Here is a 15798-nt window from a genome sequence, read left to right as displayed (position 1 = left end):
CTTGTTTAACAATATTTCCTGTTTACGCTTTTCAATATTTTCTTCATTAAGTATAATTGCTAAGTACTGTGACTCATTGAATCTTATAGCTTCAGGGCAGTTCAATGTTTAAAGCTGTCAAAATCAGGAAGTTTGTCCATATTGTGTGATAGACTTTATCTCTATAATGCTTTAATTATTCCACCATAGGCATGGTAGAATGGAAAGACATGGAAAATTATACATTTTATTTTACACTAATACACAAACATTTCATTTTCAAAAGCACTTAAGGCACATGTTATTGCTGGCAACAGTCACTGCTCTAAATGCGTAGAAGACTTGATTCCTTTAACTCAGTTAATGAGGATTTTTTGCATGAGTTGTTGCCTGTTATTCAACTCAGGTCTTATCAAGATGATGTAAACTTTGGGGGAGAAAATCAGGACCAATAATCCAGCACCTGAGGCTAAGATAGAGAAGATCTCCACAGCCACCGTGTATTTTCCTTTGGTGCTCTGGTAGGCTGGAGCAAAAGAGATCCAGACACTGCAAAAGAGCAGCATGCTGAGGGTGATAAATTTGGCTTCGTTGAAACTGTCTGGGAGGTTCCTGCCAAGGAAAGCCACTGTAAAGCTGATCATAGCCAAGAGGCCAATGAAACCCAGAACACAATAAAACATGGCAGTGGAGCCTTCTTTGCACTCCAGGACCATTTCTGTAGGCAGAGAGTGCATGTCAAGATCTGGGAAGGGAGCGGAGCTTGCCAGCCAAACAGTACAGAGAGTGGCTTGAATGAAAGAGCAGGAAAGCACTATAAAAAGTGCCAGCCTTTTTCCAACCCATGACCTCATCTGAGAACCTGGCCTGGTGGCCATGAAAGCTAGGACCACAGTGAGTGTTTTGGCCACCACGCAAGAAACTGCCACAGAGAAGATGATGCCAAAAGCAGTTTGGCGAAGGAGACAGGTTGCCCTCTGAGGCCGACCAATGAAAAGCAAAGGACAGAGAAAGGAAAGCAAAAGGGAGGCCAGGAGGGTGTAGCTGAGGCCTCGGTTGTTGGCCTTGACGATTGGAGTATCCTTGTGCTGAATGAAGACTGTGAGGACCAGAGCTGTAATGGAGGAAAATAAAAGAGCAACAATGGCCAAGGTGATCCCCAAAGGCTCATGGAAAGATAGGAAGCTGATCTTTCTTTTGAGGCACTGATCCTGGGTTTTGCTGGGATAGTGATCCTCTGGACACTGGTAACAAGATTCCAAGTCTGAAAAGGTAACACCAAATCTCTTTATTTAGACTGTCTGAAACAAGATAGAAAGAACCCTTCAATGCATAATCTGAACTCCAAAGAAAATTGCATGATTCTCAAACAATCGTGTGTGTGTACTTTTTAAGTATTATGCAGGCCTAACATCAATGTGCTTGTTGTTCAGTCAGTCAGTTTCCATGCACCCTTTCGTCAGAAACTCTGGGAAACACACTCACACTGGATCCTAGAAATCCTTCTGGCATCGACACAAAGAAAAAGGTTGAATTTCTATTTCTGTCAGGCCCAATTTCTATTCAACCTGATTTGTATATCATAATATCTGAACATCACAACTCACTCCCAATTTCAAATGCAGTCCATGAGATTAAAATAGGAAAAGCGGGTCCAGCTAGATGATCACTGAAGGGCCCTCTTTGTTCATAGTATTGTAGAAGAGAAATTGTGCTTGCAAATGTATCCAGTTGAAATAAAAGGCAGACACATTCCTTCTTTGATGTAGAATCAGTGAGGAGAGGCCCCTCAGTTGCCCCTCAGTTGTCACAGATAAAGACAGTCTGCTGATTTACACTTTGAAGCTCAGAGAAACGGAGATGACCAAATTATTGTTTCAACAAGAAGATAATTTGAATCTATGCTTCAGTAACTTCTAAAAAGAATTATAACTGTTTGGCAAAGATAGTAACAAACTCAGTAATTAAGGTATGTCATTTTGTGTAACAAATGTCTTGTGATAATAAGAAATGCTGACTTCACAGAATCCTTTGTCTGACCATGTATAAAAACTGAGATGTTCGTTTCATGCGTTCGTTCAGACTTCCTTTGGTAACGATACCAGGTCTGATCCTTTATTGCAATAAATAAATAAACTGATTCTGTCTGCCCTAAAGGAATGTTTCTCTTTAATTCCTTCTTCCACAACAAGATCCTTACCCATTTGATTTGAAACTTTTCCTCTTGGGCATGGAAGGCAATCGTAACAACAAAATGGCTTCCCTTCTTTCTTCGTCTTGCTGTGACCTTTATGACAGGGTTCATTGCACAAAGACAGAGGCTGGGCCTGGGCACAAAGAGAAACAGACAAAGCAGAATCCTTAAGTGTTTGTTTGGTGTTGGGATAGTCACATAATACAGGTTTTTTTAGCTCCATAATCTCCTTATGATTTGAAATGCACACCTAACATTACAACCATTGTTAAAAGGGCACAACAAATATTGTTATTTCTGCATCAAGTCAGAAAGTTCAGACTGGCTGAGGTGTTGTTCGTACAGTTCTACAGAGCAATTATTGAGTATGTCATTTGTACTTCTATAACTGTCAGGTTTAGTATAAGGACAGGTACAGACTTTAACAGATAATTAGGCCTACAGAAAAAACAATTGCAACAAGTAGGGGTGGGATTGAAAAATTTCAGCAACCGGTTTGCTGCCTGGTTGCTGGGTGGGCATGGCCATGGGGGTGTGGCCTACTTGGCCTCCTGCATCACGGCGGAGGGTGTTTTCACCCTCCCTAGACTCTGGAGGCTTTCCTGGAGCCTCCGGGAGAGCGAAAAGGGCCTTCCCCAGGCACTAGAGGCCCTCCGGAGGGCGGAAACAGGCGTGTTTCTGGACTTCCGGTAGGTTAATTTTTCGCCTTCCCAGAGTCTCCATGTGCGCCCTGCATATACCTGGCATCCAAAAGGGCCACATGGAGACTCTTGGGAGGGGTGGAAGGGGTGGGCGGAGTCAGCCAGTTCTTGGAACAACCGGTTTGGCAAACCAGATTAAAATTAATATCCGATTTGCCCAAACCAGTCTAAACTGACTGAATCCCACCCCTGGCAATCAGCCTACCTTCCATAGAAGACCAGTATATTTCATGAGTCAGAAAGAGGGCTGAGAAAATGTCTGGCTATACAACTATTTTGATTATCTGCATCCTGAATAGTGATGATCCCAAGTTTATCTGGAAAATACCTGTCTAAAAATCCTTGGCCACCTAATAGAGCTGGTATCAACACTGAATACTTGTCCTTTGGGAGTTCTGAAATCAAATCTTCCCACTTTGACTCGATGTAGACTTAGATTTGGAAATGTGACCCAGTTGACAATATCAAATCCTACTTCCAGGTTCCCATTTTCATCAAAGGAAATCATTTCTCCAACGCTGTTGTTAAATGAGACTTTTCTTAGATAGCGATGGAACTAAATTGAGTATAAAAATAAAGCAAAATGCATTAGAAAAATAATACAAATGATAATAGAAAGTGAGAATATTTCACAAAATATAATTAATCTTGTACTCAAACTAACAATAATCATGATCAAACATTGTTTAATCATGATCAAACAATGTAGTCAAGTGCTCCATCTGGATCCAGATGGAGCTTGGGCCATTCCCTGAGGCTCTGACTCATGACTCGGCTGAAGAATTGGTGGCCGCCTGGGATAGGGCAGCCACTGACGCTTTGGACCGAGTCGTGCCTTTGCAGCCTCTGACCCGTCGCCGAGTTTACCTGGCTCCTTGGTTCTCTGAGGAGCTGAGGGAGATGAAGCGCCCGAGAAGACACCTGGAGAGCAGTTGGAGGTCTAGCCGTTCCGAATCTGACCGAACACTGGTAAGATCTCATATTAAGACTTACCTAGTGGCGATAAAAGCGGCAAAATGTTACTATTTTTCCACTCTTATCACATCTGCAGATAACTGCTCAGCCGCCCTGTTTAGGGTGACCCGCTCCCTCCTCCATCCAAGAGCGTGGGAGGATCCCTTATAGGGTCGGGCTGAGGATTTTGTCCAGTATCTGCACGATAAAATCACTCAGATTCGGGAAGGCGTGGTCTCTGACTGGGTAGGTACAGACTGGATGATGGAGGCCAGTCTTGAGAATGTCATTTGGGAAGAATTCGATCCTGTCGCTCCTGAGGACGTGGACAGGATACTGGGACAGCTGAATGTGATCACATGTTTATTGGACCCGTGTCCCTCCTGGTTGGTGCTGGCTTCCCGGGAGGTTACACGAGGCTGGCTCCAGGGGATTATTAACACTTCTTTGAGTGAGGGTGTCTTGCCGTCCACCTTGAAAGAGGCAGTGATGAGGGCCCTCCTCAAGAAGCCCTCTCTGGATCCAGCTGTTTTGGCTAACTATCGTCTGGTCTCCAACCTTTGCTTTGTGACAAAGGTTGTTGAGAGTGTGGTGGCGCGACAGCTTCCTCAGTACCTGGATGAAGCTGTCTATCTAGATCCGCTCCAGTCCAGGTTCAGGCCTGGGCACAGCACAGAAACGGCATTGGTCACGTTGGTGGATGATCTCTGGAGGGCTCGGGATAGGGGTTGTTCCTCTATCCTAGTCCTGTTAGATCTCTCAGTGGCTTTTGATACCATCGACCATGGTATCATGCTGCACCAGTTAGGGGGGTTGGGGGTGGGGGGCACCATCCTACAGTGGTTCTCCTCTTATCTCTCTGACCAGTCGCAGTCGGTGTTGGCAGGGGGGCAGAGGTTGATCCCGAGGCACCTTTTTTGTGGGGTGCTGCAGGGGTCGGTCCTCTCACCCCTTCTGTTCAACATTTATGTGAAGCTGCTGGGTGAGATCACCCGTGGTTTTGGGGTGGAGTTCCATCAGTACACTGATCATACTCAGCTGTACATTTCCACCCCAGGCTGTCCCAACGATGCCCTTGAAGTGATGTCCTGGTGCCTGGAGGCCGTGCGGGTCTGGATGGGGAGAAACAGGCTTCGACTCAACCGAGACCGAGCGGCTGTGGCTTGCGGTGTCCCGATATAGCCAGATGGTTCCATCGCTGGCTATTGGGGGCGAGTTACTGGCCCCCTCGGAGAGGGCTCGCAACTTGGGCGTCCTCCTGGATGCCCGGATGTCTTTAGAAGAGCATATGATGGCTGTGGCCAGGGGGGCTTTTCATCAGGTTTGCCTGATTCGCCAGTTGCGTCCTTTTCTGGATTGGGACTCCTTACGCACAGTCACTCAGGCTCTCGTCACTTCCCGTCTGGACTACTGCAATGCTCTCTACATGGGGCTCCCCTTGGGGAGCACCCGGAGGCTCCAACTGGTGCAGAATGCGGCCGCGCGGGAGATTATGGGAGTGATGGGCTGCTCCCATGTGACATCCCTCCTGCGTGAGCTGCATTGGTCTTCCGGGTGTGCTTCAAGGTGTTGGTTACCATCTTTAAAGTGCTCCATGACACAGGGCCTGGGTACTTACGAGACCGCCTTCTGTCACCGATAGCCTCCCACCGGCCAGTATGCTCCCACAGAGAGGGACTCCTCAGGGTGCCGTCAGCCAGGCAATGTCGGCTGACGACCCCCAGGGGGAGGGCCTTCTCTGTGGCAGCACCTGCCCTCTGGAACAGCCTGCCCCCGGAGATACGTAGGATACCAGATCTCTGTGCTTTTCGCTGTGCCCTCAAAACTTTTCTATTTCACCAAGCTGGGCTGGCATAACCCCCCTCCCCCCCTTAGATATTTTAATTGTAATGGATTTTAGTTGGGATGTTTTTAAATCTGGGCCAAAATTTGTTTAATTCTTTTAATAATTTTAAATTTTGTATTGGATGTTTTTTATTTTTGGCTGTTCACCGCCCTGAGTCCTGCAGGAGAAGGGCAGTATAAAAATTTAATAAAATAAATAAATAAATAATAAATTATTGAATTACTTATAATAAGCCTATGCTAAAAACAAAATATAGATTTAAAGTAAAACTATCACTACTTCCAAGAATCTAGTTCATTAAAAAATAATAACTAATCAAACAAAAAACAAAATACAAGCATCTTGATATTTGTCCTGGTGACCCACTAAAATTGGGGGGGGGGGGTGGGAAGAAAAAAATCAAATTTCTCACATTTTCTTTTCATCATTGGAATCGCCTCTACTATTCCTTACTCTGATTTGGGAGTCTACCAATACAAGTTAGTCTTCTCATGCATGCTTTTTTTTCTCTCCTATTGTGCTTCCTACAATTGTGTTACAGTGGGAAAGCTGTATTCCTTTGTACTTAATAACATATCAAATTGAGGAATAAACATAATAAGTAGCCACCACATATATATTGGGAGCTGAAGAATTCTAGGCATGCATACAAACATTCCTTGCAATGGGAATCTGATATGAGCAATAATTACAATGCATTACAATGTAATAAATTATAGGAATAAGCAAAGTCTATCATCTAGCTAACTACTTCCTGCCAGGAGCAAGCAACATGTGCTCCCTTTCTGTGTATGCCCAAGAAAAGCAATAGGAAGGGAGCTGAAATCAGGGGTGAAATGCTCCTCTGATGATTGTGCAGCTCAGCTGGGAGAGGCTTTTAAAAGCATTTTTTTTCTGCAACTCTTCAGCTGAAGAGGTACGAAAAAAATGCTTTTAAAAGCCTCTGATGATCCCAGCTGAGTTGCTTGATCATCAGAGGCTTTTAAAAGCATTTTTTTACAACCTCTTCAGCCGAAGAAGTAGAAAAAATGCTTTTAAAAGAAAAAAAAGGTTGGCCACACCCACCCAGTCACATTACCCCACCACCACCAAGCACCACAGAACCAGTAGTAACAGATTTTACATTTCACCACTGGCTGAGATTAGCAGAAACACAAATAATTAAAGAGGCAACAAAATCAATCCTTAACTTTCTTTTTGATCCTTGCTCTCTCTTGGTATTGAATAGAACATTGAAGAATCATTTCTATTGGATTTAGATCTCCAGACTCTCTAAATCCATCATAGTAACATTTTGTAAACAATGACAACTGCGAAAAAGGCAATGCCACTTCTAAGAGCAAGTCTAGGAAAACTCACCGCAGCCAACTTGCCATGGCCAACTCGAGATAACTATATTCTAAACATATTCCTCTTTTAAAATTATTAGTAATATTATTAGTTATATTGTTGTTGTTGTTAATTGTATTCTTATACATTATTGTATTATTAGTATTAATTGTTATCTTATAATTAAGAGCTGTGGTGGCGCAGTAGTTAGAGTGCAGTATTGCAGGCTACTTCTGTTGACTGCTGATTGCCAGCAGTTTGGCAGTTCAATTCCAACCGGCTCAAGATTGACTCAGCCTTTCCATCCTTCCGAGGTGAGTAAAATGAGGACCCAGATTGTTGGGGTCAATAGGCTGACTATGTAAACTGCTTAGAGAGGGCTGTAAAGCAGTGTGAAGTGGTATATAAGTCTAAGTGCTATTGCTATCTTGCATTGAATTGTCCCATGGCAAATTGTTGGTGGCGAATTGGCAGCCACTTATTAGACATGGCAAGATGGCCCATTCCATTCTAAATATCATACAAAAATATCAACTTAATAGAGAATCGGCTTAAGTAGATATGGTTGTCCAATGTCTATTTGTGTATTCAGGATATTTATTACCTGCCACAACTGTTGATTCAAGAGCTGCTTCTGTCCTTCCTCTGACATAGTTCTGGTTTTGAACTTCAATGAAGTCATAGATTGCAATGCATGGGCCACAGCATAAACTGCATTGTAGATGCTATAGCTATGGGGAGTTATGCTCATGTCAAAGACAGACCTAGGAAGATCCTCTAGTTTCTCATTTCCACTGCAGTGATTCCAGACATTTTCCTCTTCCAAGGTTGTTGGGAAGGAACAGAGAAATGCTTGTTTCCAAAAGTCCTTAATAAAACCATCTGTGGTTTCCACATTAGGGTTTCTCATCTGAAGAAAATTTTGGAAACCCACCACATCCTGGGAGTGAATTGCAAAGGCTAGGGCACCATGAAGGATATCTAGATCCGAAGAACGTTGAAAGGGAACAGAAGTGAGTTCCATCTGTGCAGTCATTATCCAGACTTTGTTTGCTTTCGTTGGTATGTTTTCAAGTTCTGCAATTTGGGGAAACATTCTCAAAAAGATTGTAGTGTGAATTTCACCATGTAAGAACACAACATTGGCTGGGCTATTAATGATCAATTTGTATATTTTGACCCATGCTTCTATCATTTCATAAATGCCTGTTTTAAAATACAAGGTTGGCAATGGTTCAACAAAATCAAAGCAGATGCCTCCCTGGGAAAATTTGGGAAGTTCATTCTGTACAAACCTTAGGCCATTGTCATCCTGTATAAAAATGACACCAATCCAGGTCCATCTGAAAAGTGAAAGCAACTGGAGTATTCCCATATACTGTTGGTTTCTGTTAGGGAACATCCATTTGAAGAAGGCTTGCTGGGATGGGTCATTAATCACAGGAGAAGAACCATATCCAAGCTATAAAGAAGGGAAAGATTAAGTAGGTAAAATTTTAATGTCTGAATGGTGGGTATTTATCTAATATTCTGAAACTGGGTGAAAAAAAATTGAAAAGTTGTAGGACTCAGTCCTGTTACAATGAAACTTAACTTTTCTCTATTTTTAAAGGAATAGAATAGAATAGAATAGAATAGAATAGAATAGAATAGAATAGAATAGAATAGAATAGAATAGAATAGAATAGAATTCTTTATTGGCCAAGTGTGATTGGACACACAAGGAATTTGTCTTTGCTGTATATGCTATCAGTGTACATAAGGAAAATAAAATACATTCATCAAGAATAAAAATATACAACACTTGGTGATAGTCAGTGTTACTAATGAGCTATTAAATCATACTAGGAAACAAAGAAAAACAATATAAATTGGAAGATGCAAGCAACATGGTTATAGTAATAACTGGGAAGAGATAGATACTAGTAAGGAAGAGAAGAAGAATAGCAATACAGACTTAGTAAATTATTTGACAGTGTTGTAGGAATTAGTTGCTAAGCAGAGTGATGGCATTCGGGGAAAAACTGTCCTTGTGTCTTGTGGTTCTGGTGTGCAGTGCTCTATATAGCATCATTTTGAGGGTAGAAGTTGAAACAATTTATGTCCAGGATGTGAGGGGTCTGTAGATATTTTCACAGCCGTCTTTTTGACTTATGCAGTATACAGATGCTTAATGGAAGGCAGGTAGCAATTGTTTTTTCTGCAGTTCTAATTATTTGTTGAAATCTGTGTTTGTCTTGCTTGGTTGCAGAGCCAAAGCAGACAGTTATGGATGTGCAGATGTGGTATATATATACAGATAGATTAAGTGGTCATTTTTCATTTGATTCATGCTCTCTGTTTATAAGAATCATTCATACTGGTTGTGAAAATACATATGTGCAAGAAAAATGGAAAAACATGGGGAGACAATTTACCTGTGGTAACTTGTAGATGCTCAGGATGGTTGCCATGAAAAGACATGCTTTGGAGTTGGGTCCTCCAATGACAGCCACAGTAGTACCTTGGACATCACATCTGTAGTTTGGAATGAACTTGCCCCATGTAGACAGAAGCTTCAGGGAAGTAAGATAAGTTAAGCTTCCAGTGAAGTAGTCATTATAAATGCTGAAACCCAGGGAGATGTTATGCAACATCTGGATATTCTCATTGATTTCCTTCACAGCAAAGACAAAAGCCAAGATGTGCTGGTAGGTCTGAGTCACAAATCTGCAATGAGATTTAAATCTGCAATGGATTGTCTCAATTTAAGGCTTGCTAGATTCCTTTGGTCACCTGCCTTTTCCATAGCAGTCTGTTCCTGTGGAGCATCCTGGCCCCTGAGTTTTAGCAGGTCCACATCTCCTTAACCTTCTAGAAGGCCATAAAGTCCTGGTTCACACAAGCACTGGCACTGGCACAGGGTGAAAAGACAGCTTGAAGATGATGTAGTTGACTGCATCAGGGCAAATTGGTTGTGGTGCCAGTATTTTTATGGTATTTTTTTTTTATGCTTTGGTTTTATATTGCTGCCTTGAACTGCCTGTGTTTTAACTGATATGGAGGCTATATCAGTCTAATGAATAAATATTAGTGGATCATATATGGGGCTCCCATTGAAAAGCACCCAGAGGCTCCAACTGGTCCAGAATGCGGCCACGCGGGTGGTTATGGGCGCAACTCGTTGTGCCCACGTGACATCCCTCCTGCGTGAGCTGCACTGGTTCCCAGTGCTCTTCCGGGTGCAATTCAAGGTGTTGGTTACCACCTTTAAAGTGCTCCATAGCATCGGACCTGGGTACCTTCGAGACCATCTTCTGCCACCAGTAGCCTCCCACCGGCCAGTTCACTCCCACAGAGAGGATCCCCTCAGGGTGCCATCAGCCAAATTATGTCGGCTGGCGACACCCAGGAGGGCCTTCTCTGTGGGAGCCCCTGCCCTTTGGAATGAACTGCCCCCAGAAATGCGTAAGATCTCCGACCTCCGTGTATTTCGCTGTGCCCTCAAAACCTTGTTGTTCCGCCAGGCCGGGCTATCAATGTAAAGATTTTAATTGGTTTTAAATGTGGGATTTTAAATTTGGGGGTTTTATAATTGAGCCAATTATTTAATAATTTTAATTATTTTTAAATTTTGTTTGTCTTTGTGCTTTTAATCAGGCTGTACACCGCCCTGAGTCCTTCGGGAGAAGGGCAGTATAGAAATAAAATTATTATTATTATTATTATTATTATTATTATTATTATTATTATTATTATTATTATTATTATTATTATTGACATGCATAAATGCACCAATGTGCCTACCATCTCTGTCTTACTGTCCCCACTTATTCGTATCACGTTTCCTGTAATCACGTTTATATGAATATTTGTTATCTTATACATGGTTGACAAAATAAATAAATAAAATAATAATAATAATAATAATAATAATAATAATAATAATAATAATAATCCGCCAGTCAAAGAAAAAGAACTGGAAAAAAATCACAAAATATCACGACCTCGCCATTGAAACTACGCGATGAACTAATTACAGCTAGAATGCTAATTTTCATTTCTAACAAGAGAACATTTATGAAAGAAAATAGCATATGATTTGGGGTCTTTCCAGTGTGGTGGTAAAGGGTCCCCTCCTTGAATACTTGAAACTACATTCATTATCAAACCTATGGGATGCTCCCCAGACATATTGAAATAGATCTTAAAGGCCATTCAGATCTATCTAAAATTCTCTTGTAAGAAAACATTTGCAGAAAGTTGAATTAAATCCTGAATGGTGACAGGGAGAAAACTCAGTCAGGAACCTATGGCCCAAGTTGTTTCTATTCACTAACAATAACTCAAAGACAGTATAGTTAGCATACTAAATTAGAAATAAATTATAATATGGTCACACAAATGGGTTTATCTAAAATATTCCAACATTATACCATGATTTTTACAGTGTCTACATTTTTCTTTGTTTTGCTTCTGCCTTTCTTTGTCTTTCAATCGCATAGGCCAAAGATATATAAGCCCTGGTTCTGGTTTTGCTCATTGGCATTTAATGAAGTATTAAAGCTTTGCTTGGGCCCAATATATACTATGTTATTGTTTGTATGCATGCAAATAAACTTATGCAACTTTGATTTAGGTGAGCCTAGATTTGGTCACAATAAAGGAAAGTGTTATACCAACCACATATCCTTGCACGATTTAGTCATGGATTGCATGCTTTATTAATAGATGTTTTAGATTTCAATTCAGTTGAACATCCTAGTTTTGGCGCAATTAGTTTAGTCGGTCCTCAACAGTGCTAAAGAAATTCATCTTCTGTCCTGCACAATAACAAAATCCCATCCTGACATTGTTTATGGAATTATGTCTTTGTGATCTCTCTGTTCTCCGGAGTAGCTATTACTTAATTAGTTATTAAATATGTTCAGTTACCTTTAATTTCACAGTTCACAATGAAAGTATTTTGGGTATTTTTTAATGGGGAAATAAGTTAGCATCAATTTTTCTTTACTGTACCAAAAAAGTGAAATGAATAATTCTCATGAAATTTATTGCAAATTACAGAACTATCGGGAGAATATTAATGACACAGAATGGGTAGTGGAATCAGTCCCAATCATTTCTATCCATTGTCACTTACTCAGGAATGTTAACTAAATTGGTGAGAATGTGTTCACATTTCTAATAGTCCTTTAATTTGAATAAATAATTCTGAGCCATTAAAGCATAAATCACACTATATCCTTAATACTCACTGGAGAAGAGCCTAATGCTGGGAAAGATTGAGGGCAAAAGAAAAAGGGGACGACAGAGAACGAGGTGGCTGGACGGAGTCACTGAAGCAGTAGGCGTGGACTCCAGAGGATGATAGAGGACAGGAAGGCCTGGAGAAATGTTGTCCATGGGGTCACGATGGGTCAGAAACTACTTCACAAAAACAACAATCCCTTCATGCTAATGATTGAAAAGTCATGCTTGCTTCATCTTCTGTTCTGCACAATTACAAAATCCCATCTTGATATATTGTTTATAGAATTATATCTTTGCAATCTCTCTAGTCTGCAGATTAGGTATTCATTATTAAATACAATCAGTTTATTTATTTATTTTTTAATTTTGCAATTCATAACGAAAAATTGGTGTTTTTCTAAGGAAAATAAGTTAGCATTGATATTCCTTTGCCTACACCAAGAAAGCGAAATGAATAATTTCAATCTAATGTATTGCAAATTACAGAGGAATTGTCATGACACTAATAATAATAACAGGAGACAGAGTGGGAAGCAGAATCAGCAACAGTAATTTCCACCCACTTAACTTGTTACTTTGCTCAGGAGTGTTATTGAAAGGGGTAAGAAGGTGTTCAGACAGTTCTTTAAATTGGATAAAAATTCTGACCCACTGAAGCATAAATCACACTATTATCCCTTAATGCTAATGATTGAAAAGTCATGCTTGCTCTTACTGTCAAAGACTAGGGAGAAGCCCATACCACCTGGAATATTTGGTGTAAATTACCAGTTGCTTACATGAGGTCATCAAAGAGTTCAAAAGCAGGATGCCTTTTGAAGTTGAGAGGGTTGGAAAATATGTAGCTCTGCGAACTAATGCCAGCTATGATCGCATCCCCTGACTGATAATACTTGTGGTTGATTTTCCGAGGGTCACTGATTATGCATTTAGCAGCCGGAGCATCACACCCTGCTGAAGGAAGCAGCATGAGAATTGAAAAAATAAACTTCATTCTCTCCCATTCACATCTTCTCCTTAGCATCAAGTCACCTCTTCCTTTACAATCATTCAAGTGTTGGTGTTCTACTGTGATCTTCTAAGCTGGCTTGTCCAAGAATGCCAGCTTCATCAGTAATTCAGGAGTCCCAGGTGCTTTAAAATCCCTGCCATAAAAGTTCCAGCAGAGATCAACATTATTCCTTAAACTTAATTCACTATTTGGGTAGTTACTACCAAAAAAAAAAAATCCCTTCTCACCTGGAGGAGTTCTCCAAGTAATCAGCATCAATTGGATAATTATGGGGAATTTAAGCTCCTATTTATTATTAGATGTCCATGTAGCAGAAGAAAACAATGTTTCCCCCTACATGCTTCAGTAAAAGTTTTTTTTCCCCTGAAAAAGTTTCAAAAGAACAAAAATTCCTGCAGGCAAGATGTCAAAAGTGATCATGTGGTGCAACCAGTGGTAGGTTTCATTTTTTTTTTACTACTGGTTCTGTGGGTGTGACTTGGTGGGCATGGCTTGACTTAGTGGGTGTGGCAGGGGAAGGATACTGTAAAATCTTGGAGCCTTGGTAGTACAGTGGTTTAATGCACCCTGTTATTAACACAGCTGCCTGCAATTACTGCAGGTTCGAATCTTGCCAGTCTCAAGGTTGACTCAGCCTTCCATCCTTTATAAGGTAGGTAAAATGAGGACCCAGTTGTGGGGGCAATAAGCTGACTTTGTATAAATATACAAAAGGATAAAGGCTATTGCTTAACGCATTGTAAGCCGCCCTGAGTCTCCGGAGAAGGGCGGCATATAAATCAAATTAAAATAAAAACTAAAATAAATAAAAATAAAAATCTCCATTTCCACCCCACTCCAGGGGAAAAATACTGTAAAATCTCCATTCCCTCCTCAATCCAGGAGAAGTTTACTGCAAAATCCCCATAGCTCAAGACAGTAAACATATCACACACACCTTCCTCTTCCCCACAGTAGCAACCTCTGTGTGATGAGTTGTGTCAGAATATTCATAAACTGGAATAGGGCTCAATAACAAGATCTGCCAATGTATAGGGATAGCAGCTAAGTCAGCCAATGGGAGCTGATTGGTGACCAAAACAGATTTGGAGCTTGGGCTTGGCTTAGCTCTGTGCTCAGCTCTGAAACCGAAACTAGTCTGTTCTGCTGAATTGAAACTGAAACTGTTCTCTCCTCTGTCTGTGTTTGCTTGTACTTGCTACCATGTTGGAAAACCTGTTTTTGGTATTGTAAATCTATTTCATGTGTATAAAGAGAAGTTTATTTATAAATAAAATTTATTTACTTATTTGTTTGTTTGTTTCATACATATAAAGAGAAGTTAATGAATCTTGATGAATCAGTTACCTGTGTGTGTGCTTTCTGGATTTGATTTCTGCAATAAACTCTGACAAGTTGGCCTTAGCGTGAGTGACTGGCCCAAAAATTACTCAGCTGGCTTCTGTGTCTTAGATGGCATTTGAACTCGCCTCCTGATTTCTAGTCTAACTTGCTAAACAGAACCCAAAATAAAATTGCTCAAGACTCTTATGAGTCTGCTTTGTCTACTGATCTTGCTTTCAGCTATTAGAAAGGACCATATCTAGTAATATTAGCTTGCCCCCTGGTTGATCTCGGTTCAATCACTAATACAATTCCTATCTTATGTGTTGTGAAGGCACTGTCATTCAACAGAGATGCTTCCTTTTCCTTAAATTTCTGCCTTTCTGCTAAACAATGATAATGAACTGATACGCATCAACTGAATCCTCCTGTCCCTGCTAGAGAGAAATAGATTGTTCGGACAGTCATCTTTTGTGTTCCGGTCTGCTAAGTGGCAGGACTGTAAACCTCTCATTTTATTTTCCTTCCTTCCTTCCTTCCTTCCTTCCTTCCTTCCTTCCTTCCTTCCTTCCTCCCTCCCTCCCTCCCTCCCTCCCTCCCTCCCTGCCTCCCTTCCTGCCTTCCTGCCTTCCCTGCCCTTCTCGTATCCAATGATTCTGGCAGCTTATAACATAAGACTTCTGAGTTGAGATCTGATATTATAGTATATATATTATAGACATTAAAACTTGGACCACACATCTTCTGAATAGTTTTTATCCCAGAGCTATAATTGCACTCAACAATGAACTAAAGGGCCACCATCAGTGAGCTGTTGGACAGCATTACTTGGTCTGTTGTGTGGATGTTTGGGTGGTTTAGGGTGCGGAATTGTGGTGGGTGGGAGTGTGTTTGGGGATTGTTATGTGTGTTGGACCTGGTCTTTGAATTTTGTTGTATGGGTATACTGTGTATACATGTATAATGACAATAAAGTTATTGTTGTTGTTGTTGTTGTTGTTGTTATTGTTATTGTAGTGTGGTTGACTTACTTATTTTCAAATCTTCAAATGTGTGGCGGGTCCTGGTGGGACCTAGAAGAAGGGCCTTCTCCCTCCCTCTGGAAAATCATTCCTCCAGAGATTAGAATGGCCCCCACACTAACACTCTTCTGGAAGGGGCTGATGATCTCGTTCTGCCAGCGGGCCTGAGGAACCCAGAGCAGCATGGAGCCCATTAAATGGCTCAT

At 41.1% G+C, this 15798-nt stretch overlaps 1 protein-coding gene across 1 annotated transcript; it reads right to left on the bottom strand.

The window, feature by feature from the left end:
- Positions 1–155: 155 nt before the first annotated feature.
- LOC117662199 (vomeronasal type-2 receptor 26-like) lies at positions 156–15798 on the bottom strand. The gene is made up of 5 exons (XM_060690936.2): positions 15711–15798; positions 13015–13186; positions 9421–9712; positions 2180–2306; positions 156–1243 (listed from the first exon to the last, which is right to left on the bottom strand). Exons 1-5 carry the CDS (start codon positions 15796–15798, stop codon positions 336–338), a joined length of 1587 nt encoding a protein of 528 aa, XP_060546919.1. The 3' UTR covers positions 156–335.

This window comes from Pantherophis guttatus, chromosome 4 (assembly GCF_059756535.1).
Source record: "Pantherophis guttatus breed Tessera chromosome 4, ASM5975653v1, whole genome shotgun sequence".
NCBI classification, from domain to species: Eukaryota; Metazoa; Chordata; class Lepidosauria; order Squamata; family Colubridae; genus Pantherophis; species Pantherophis guttatus.
The sequence above is the reverse complement of the archived record's forward strand: the minus strand, read 5'-3'. Positions and strand labels throughout refer to the sequence as shown.

Bases quoted from the DNA above. Each gene is read 5' to 3' on its own strand.
- LOC117662199 (XM_060690936.2), bottom strand. From the start codon at position 15,798: ATGAGCCATTTAATGGGCTCCATGCTGCTCTGGGTTCCTCAGGCCCGC. The intron at 13,187-15,710 runs GTGTGGGGGCCA...TTCCTTCAGCAG, and splicing joins CCCCTTCCAGAAGAGTGTTA to GGTGTGATGCTCCGGCTGCT. The intron at 1,244-2,179 runs GTAAGGATCTTG...TTACCTTTTCAG, and splicing joins AAAAGTTTCAAATCAAATGG to ACTTGGAATCTTGTTACCAG.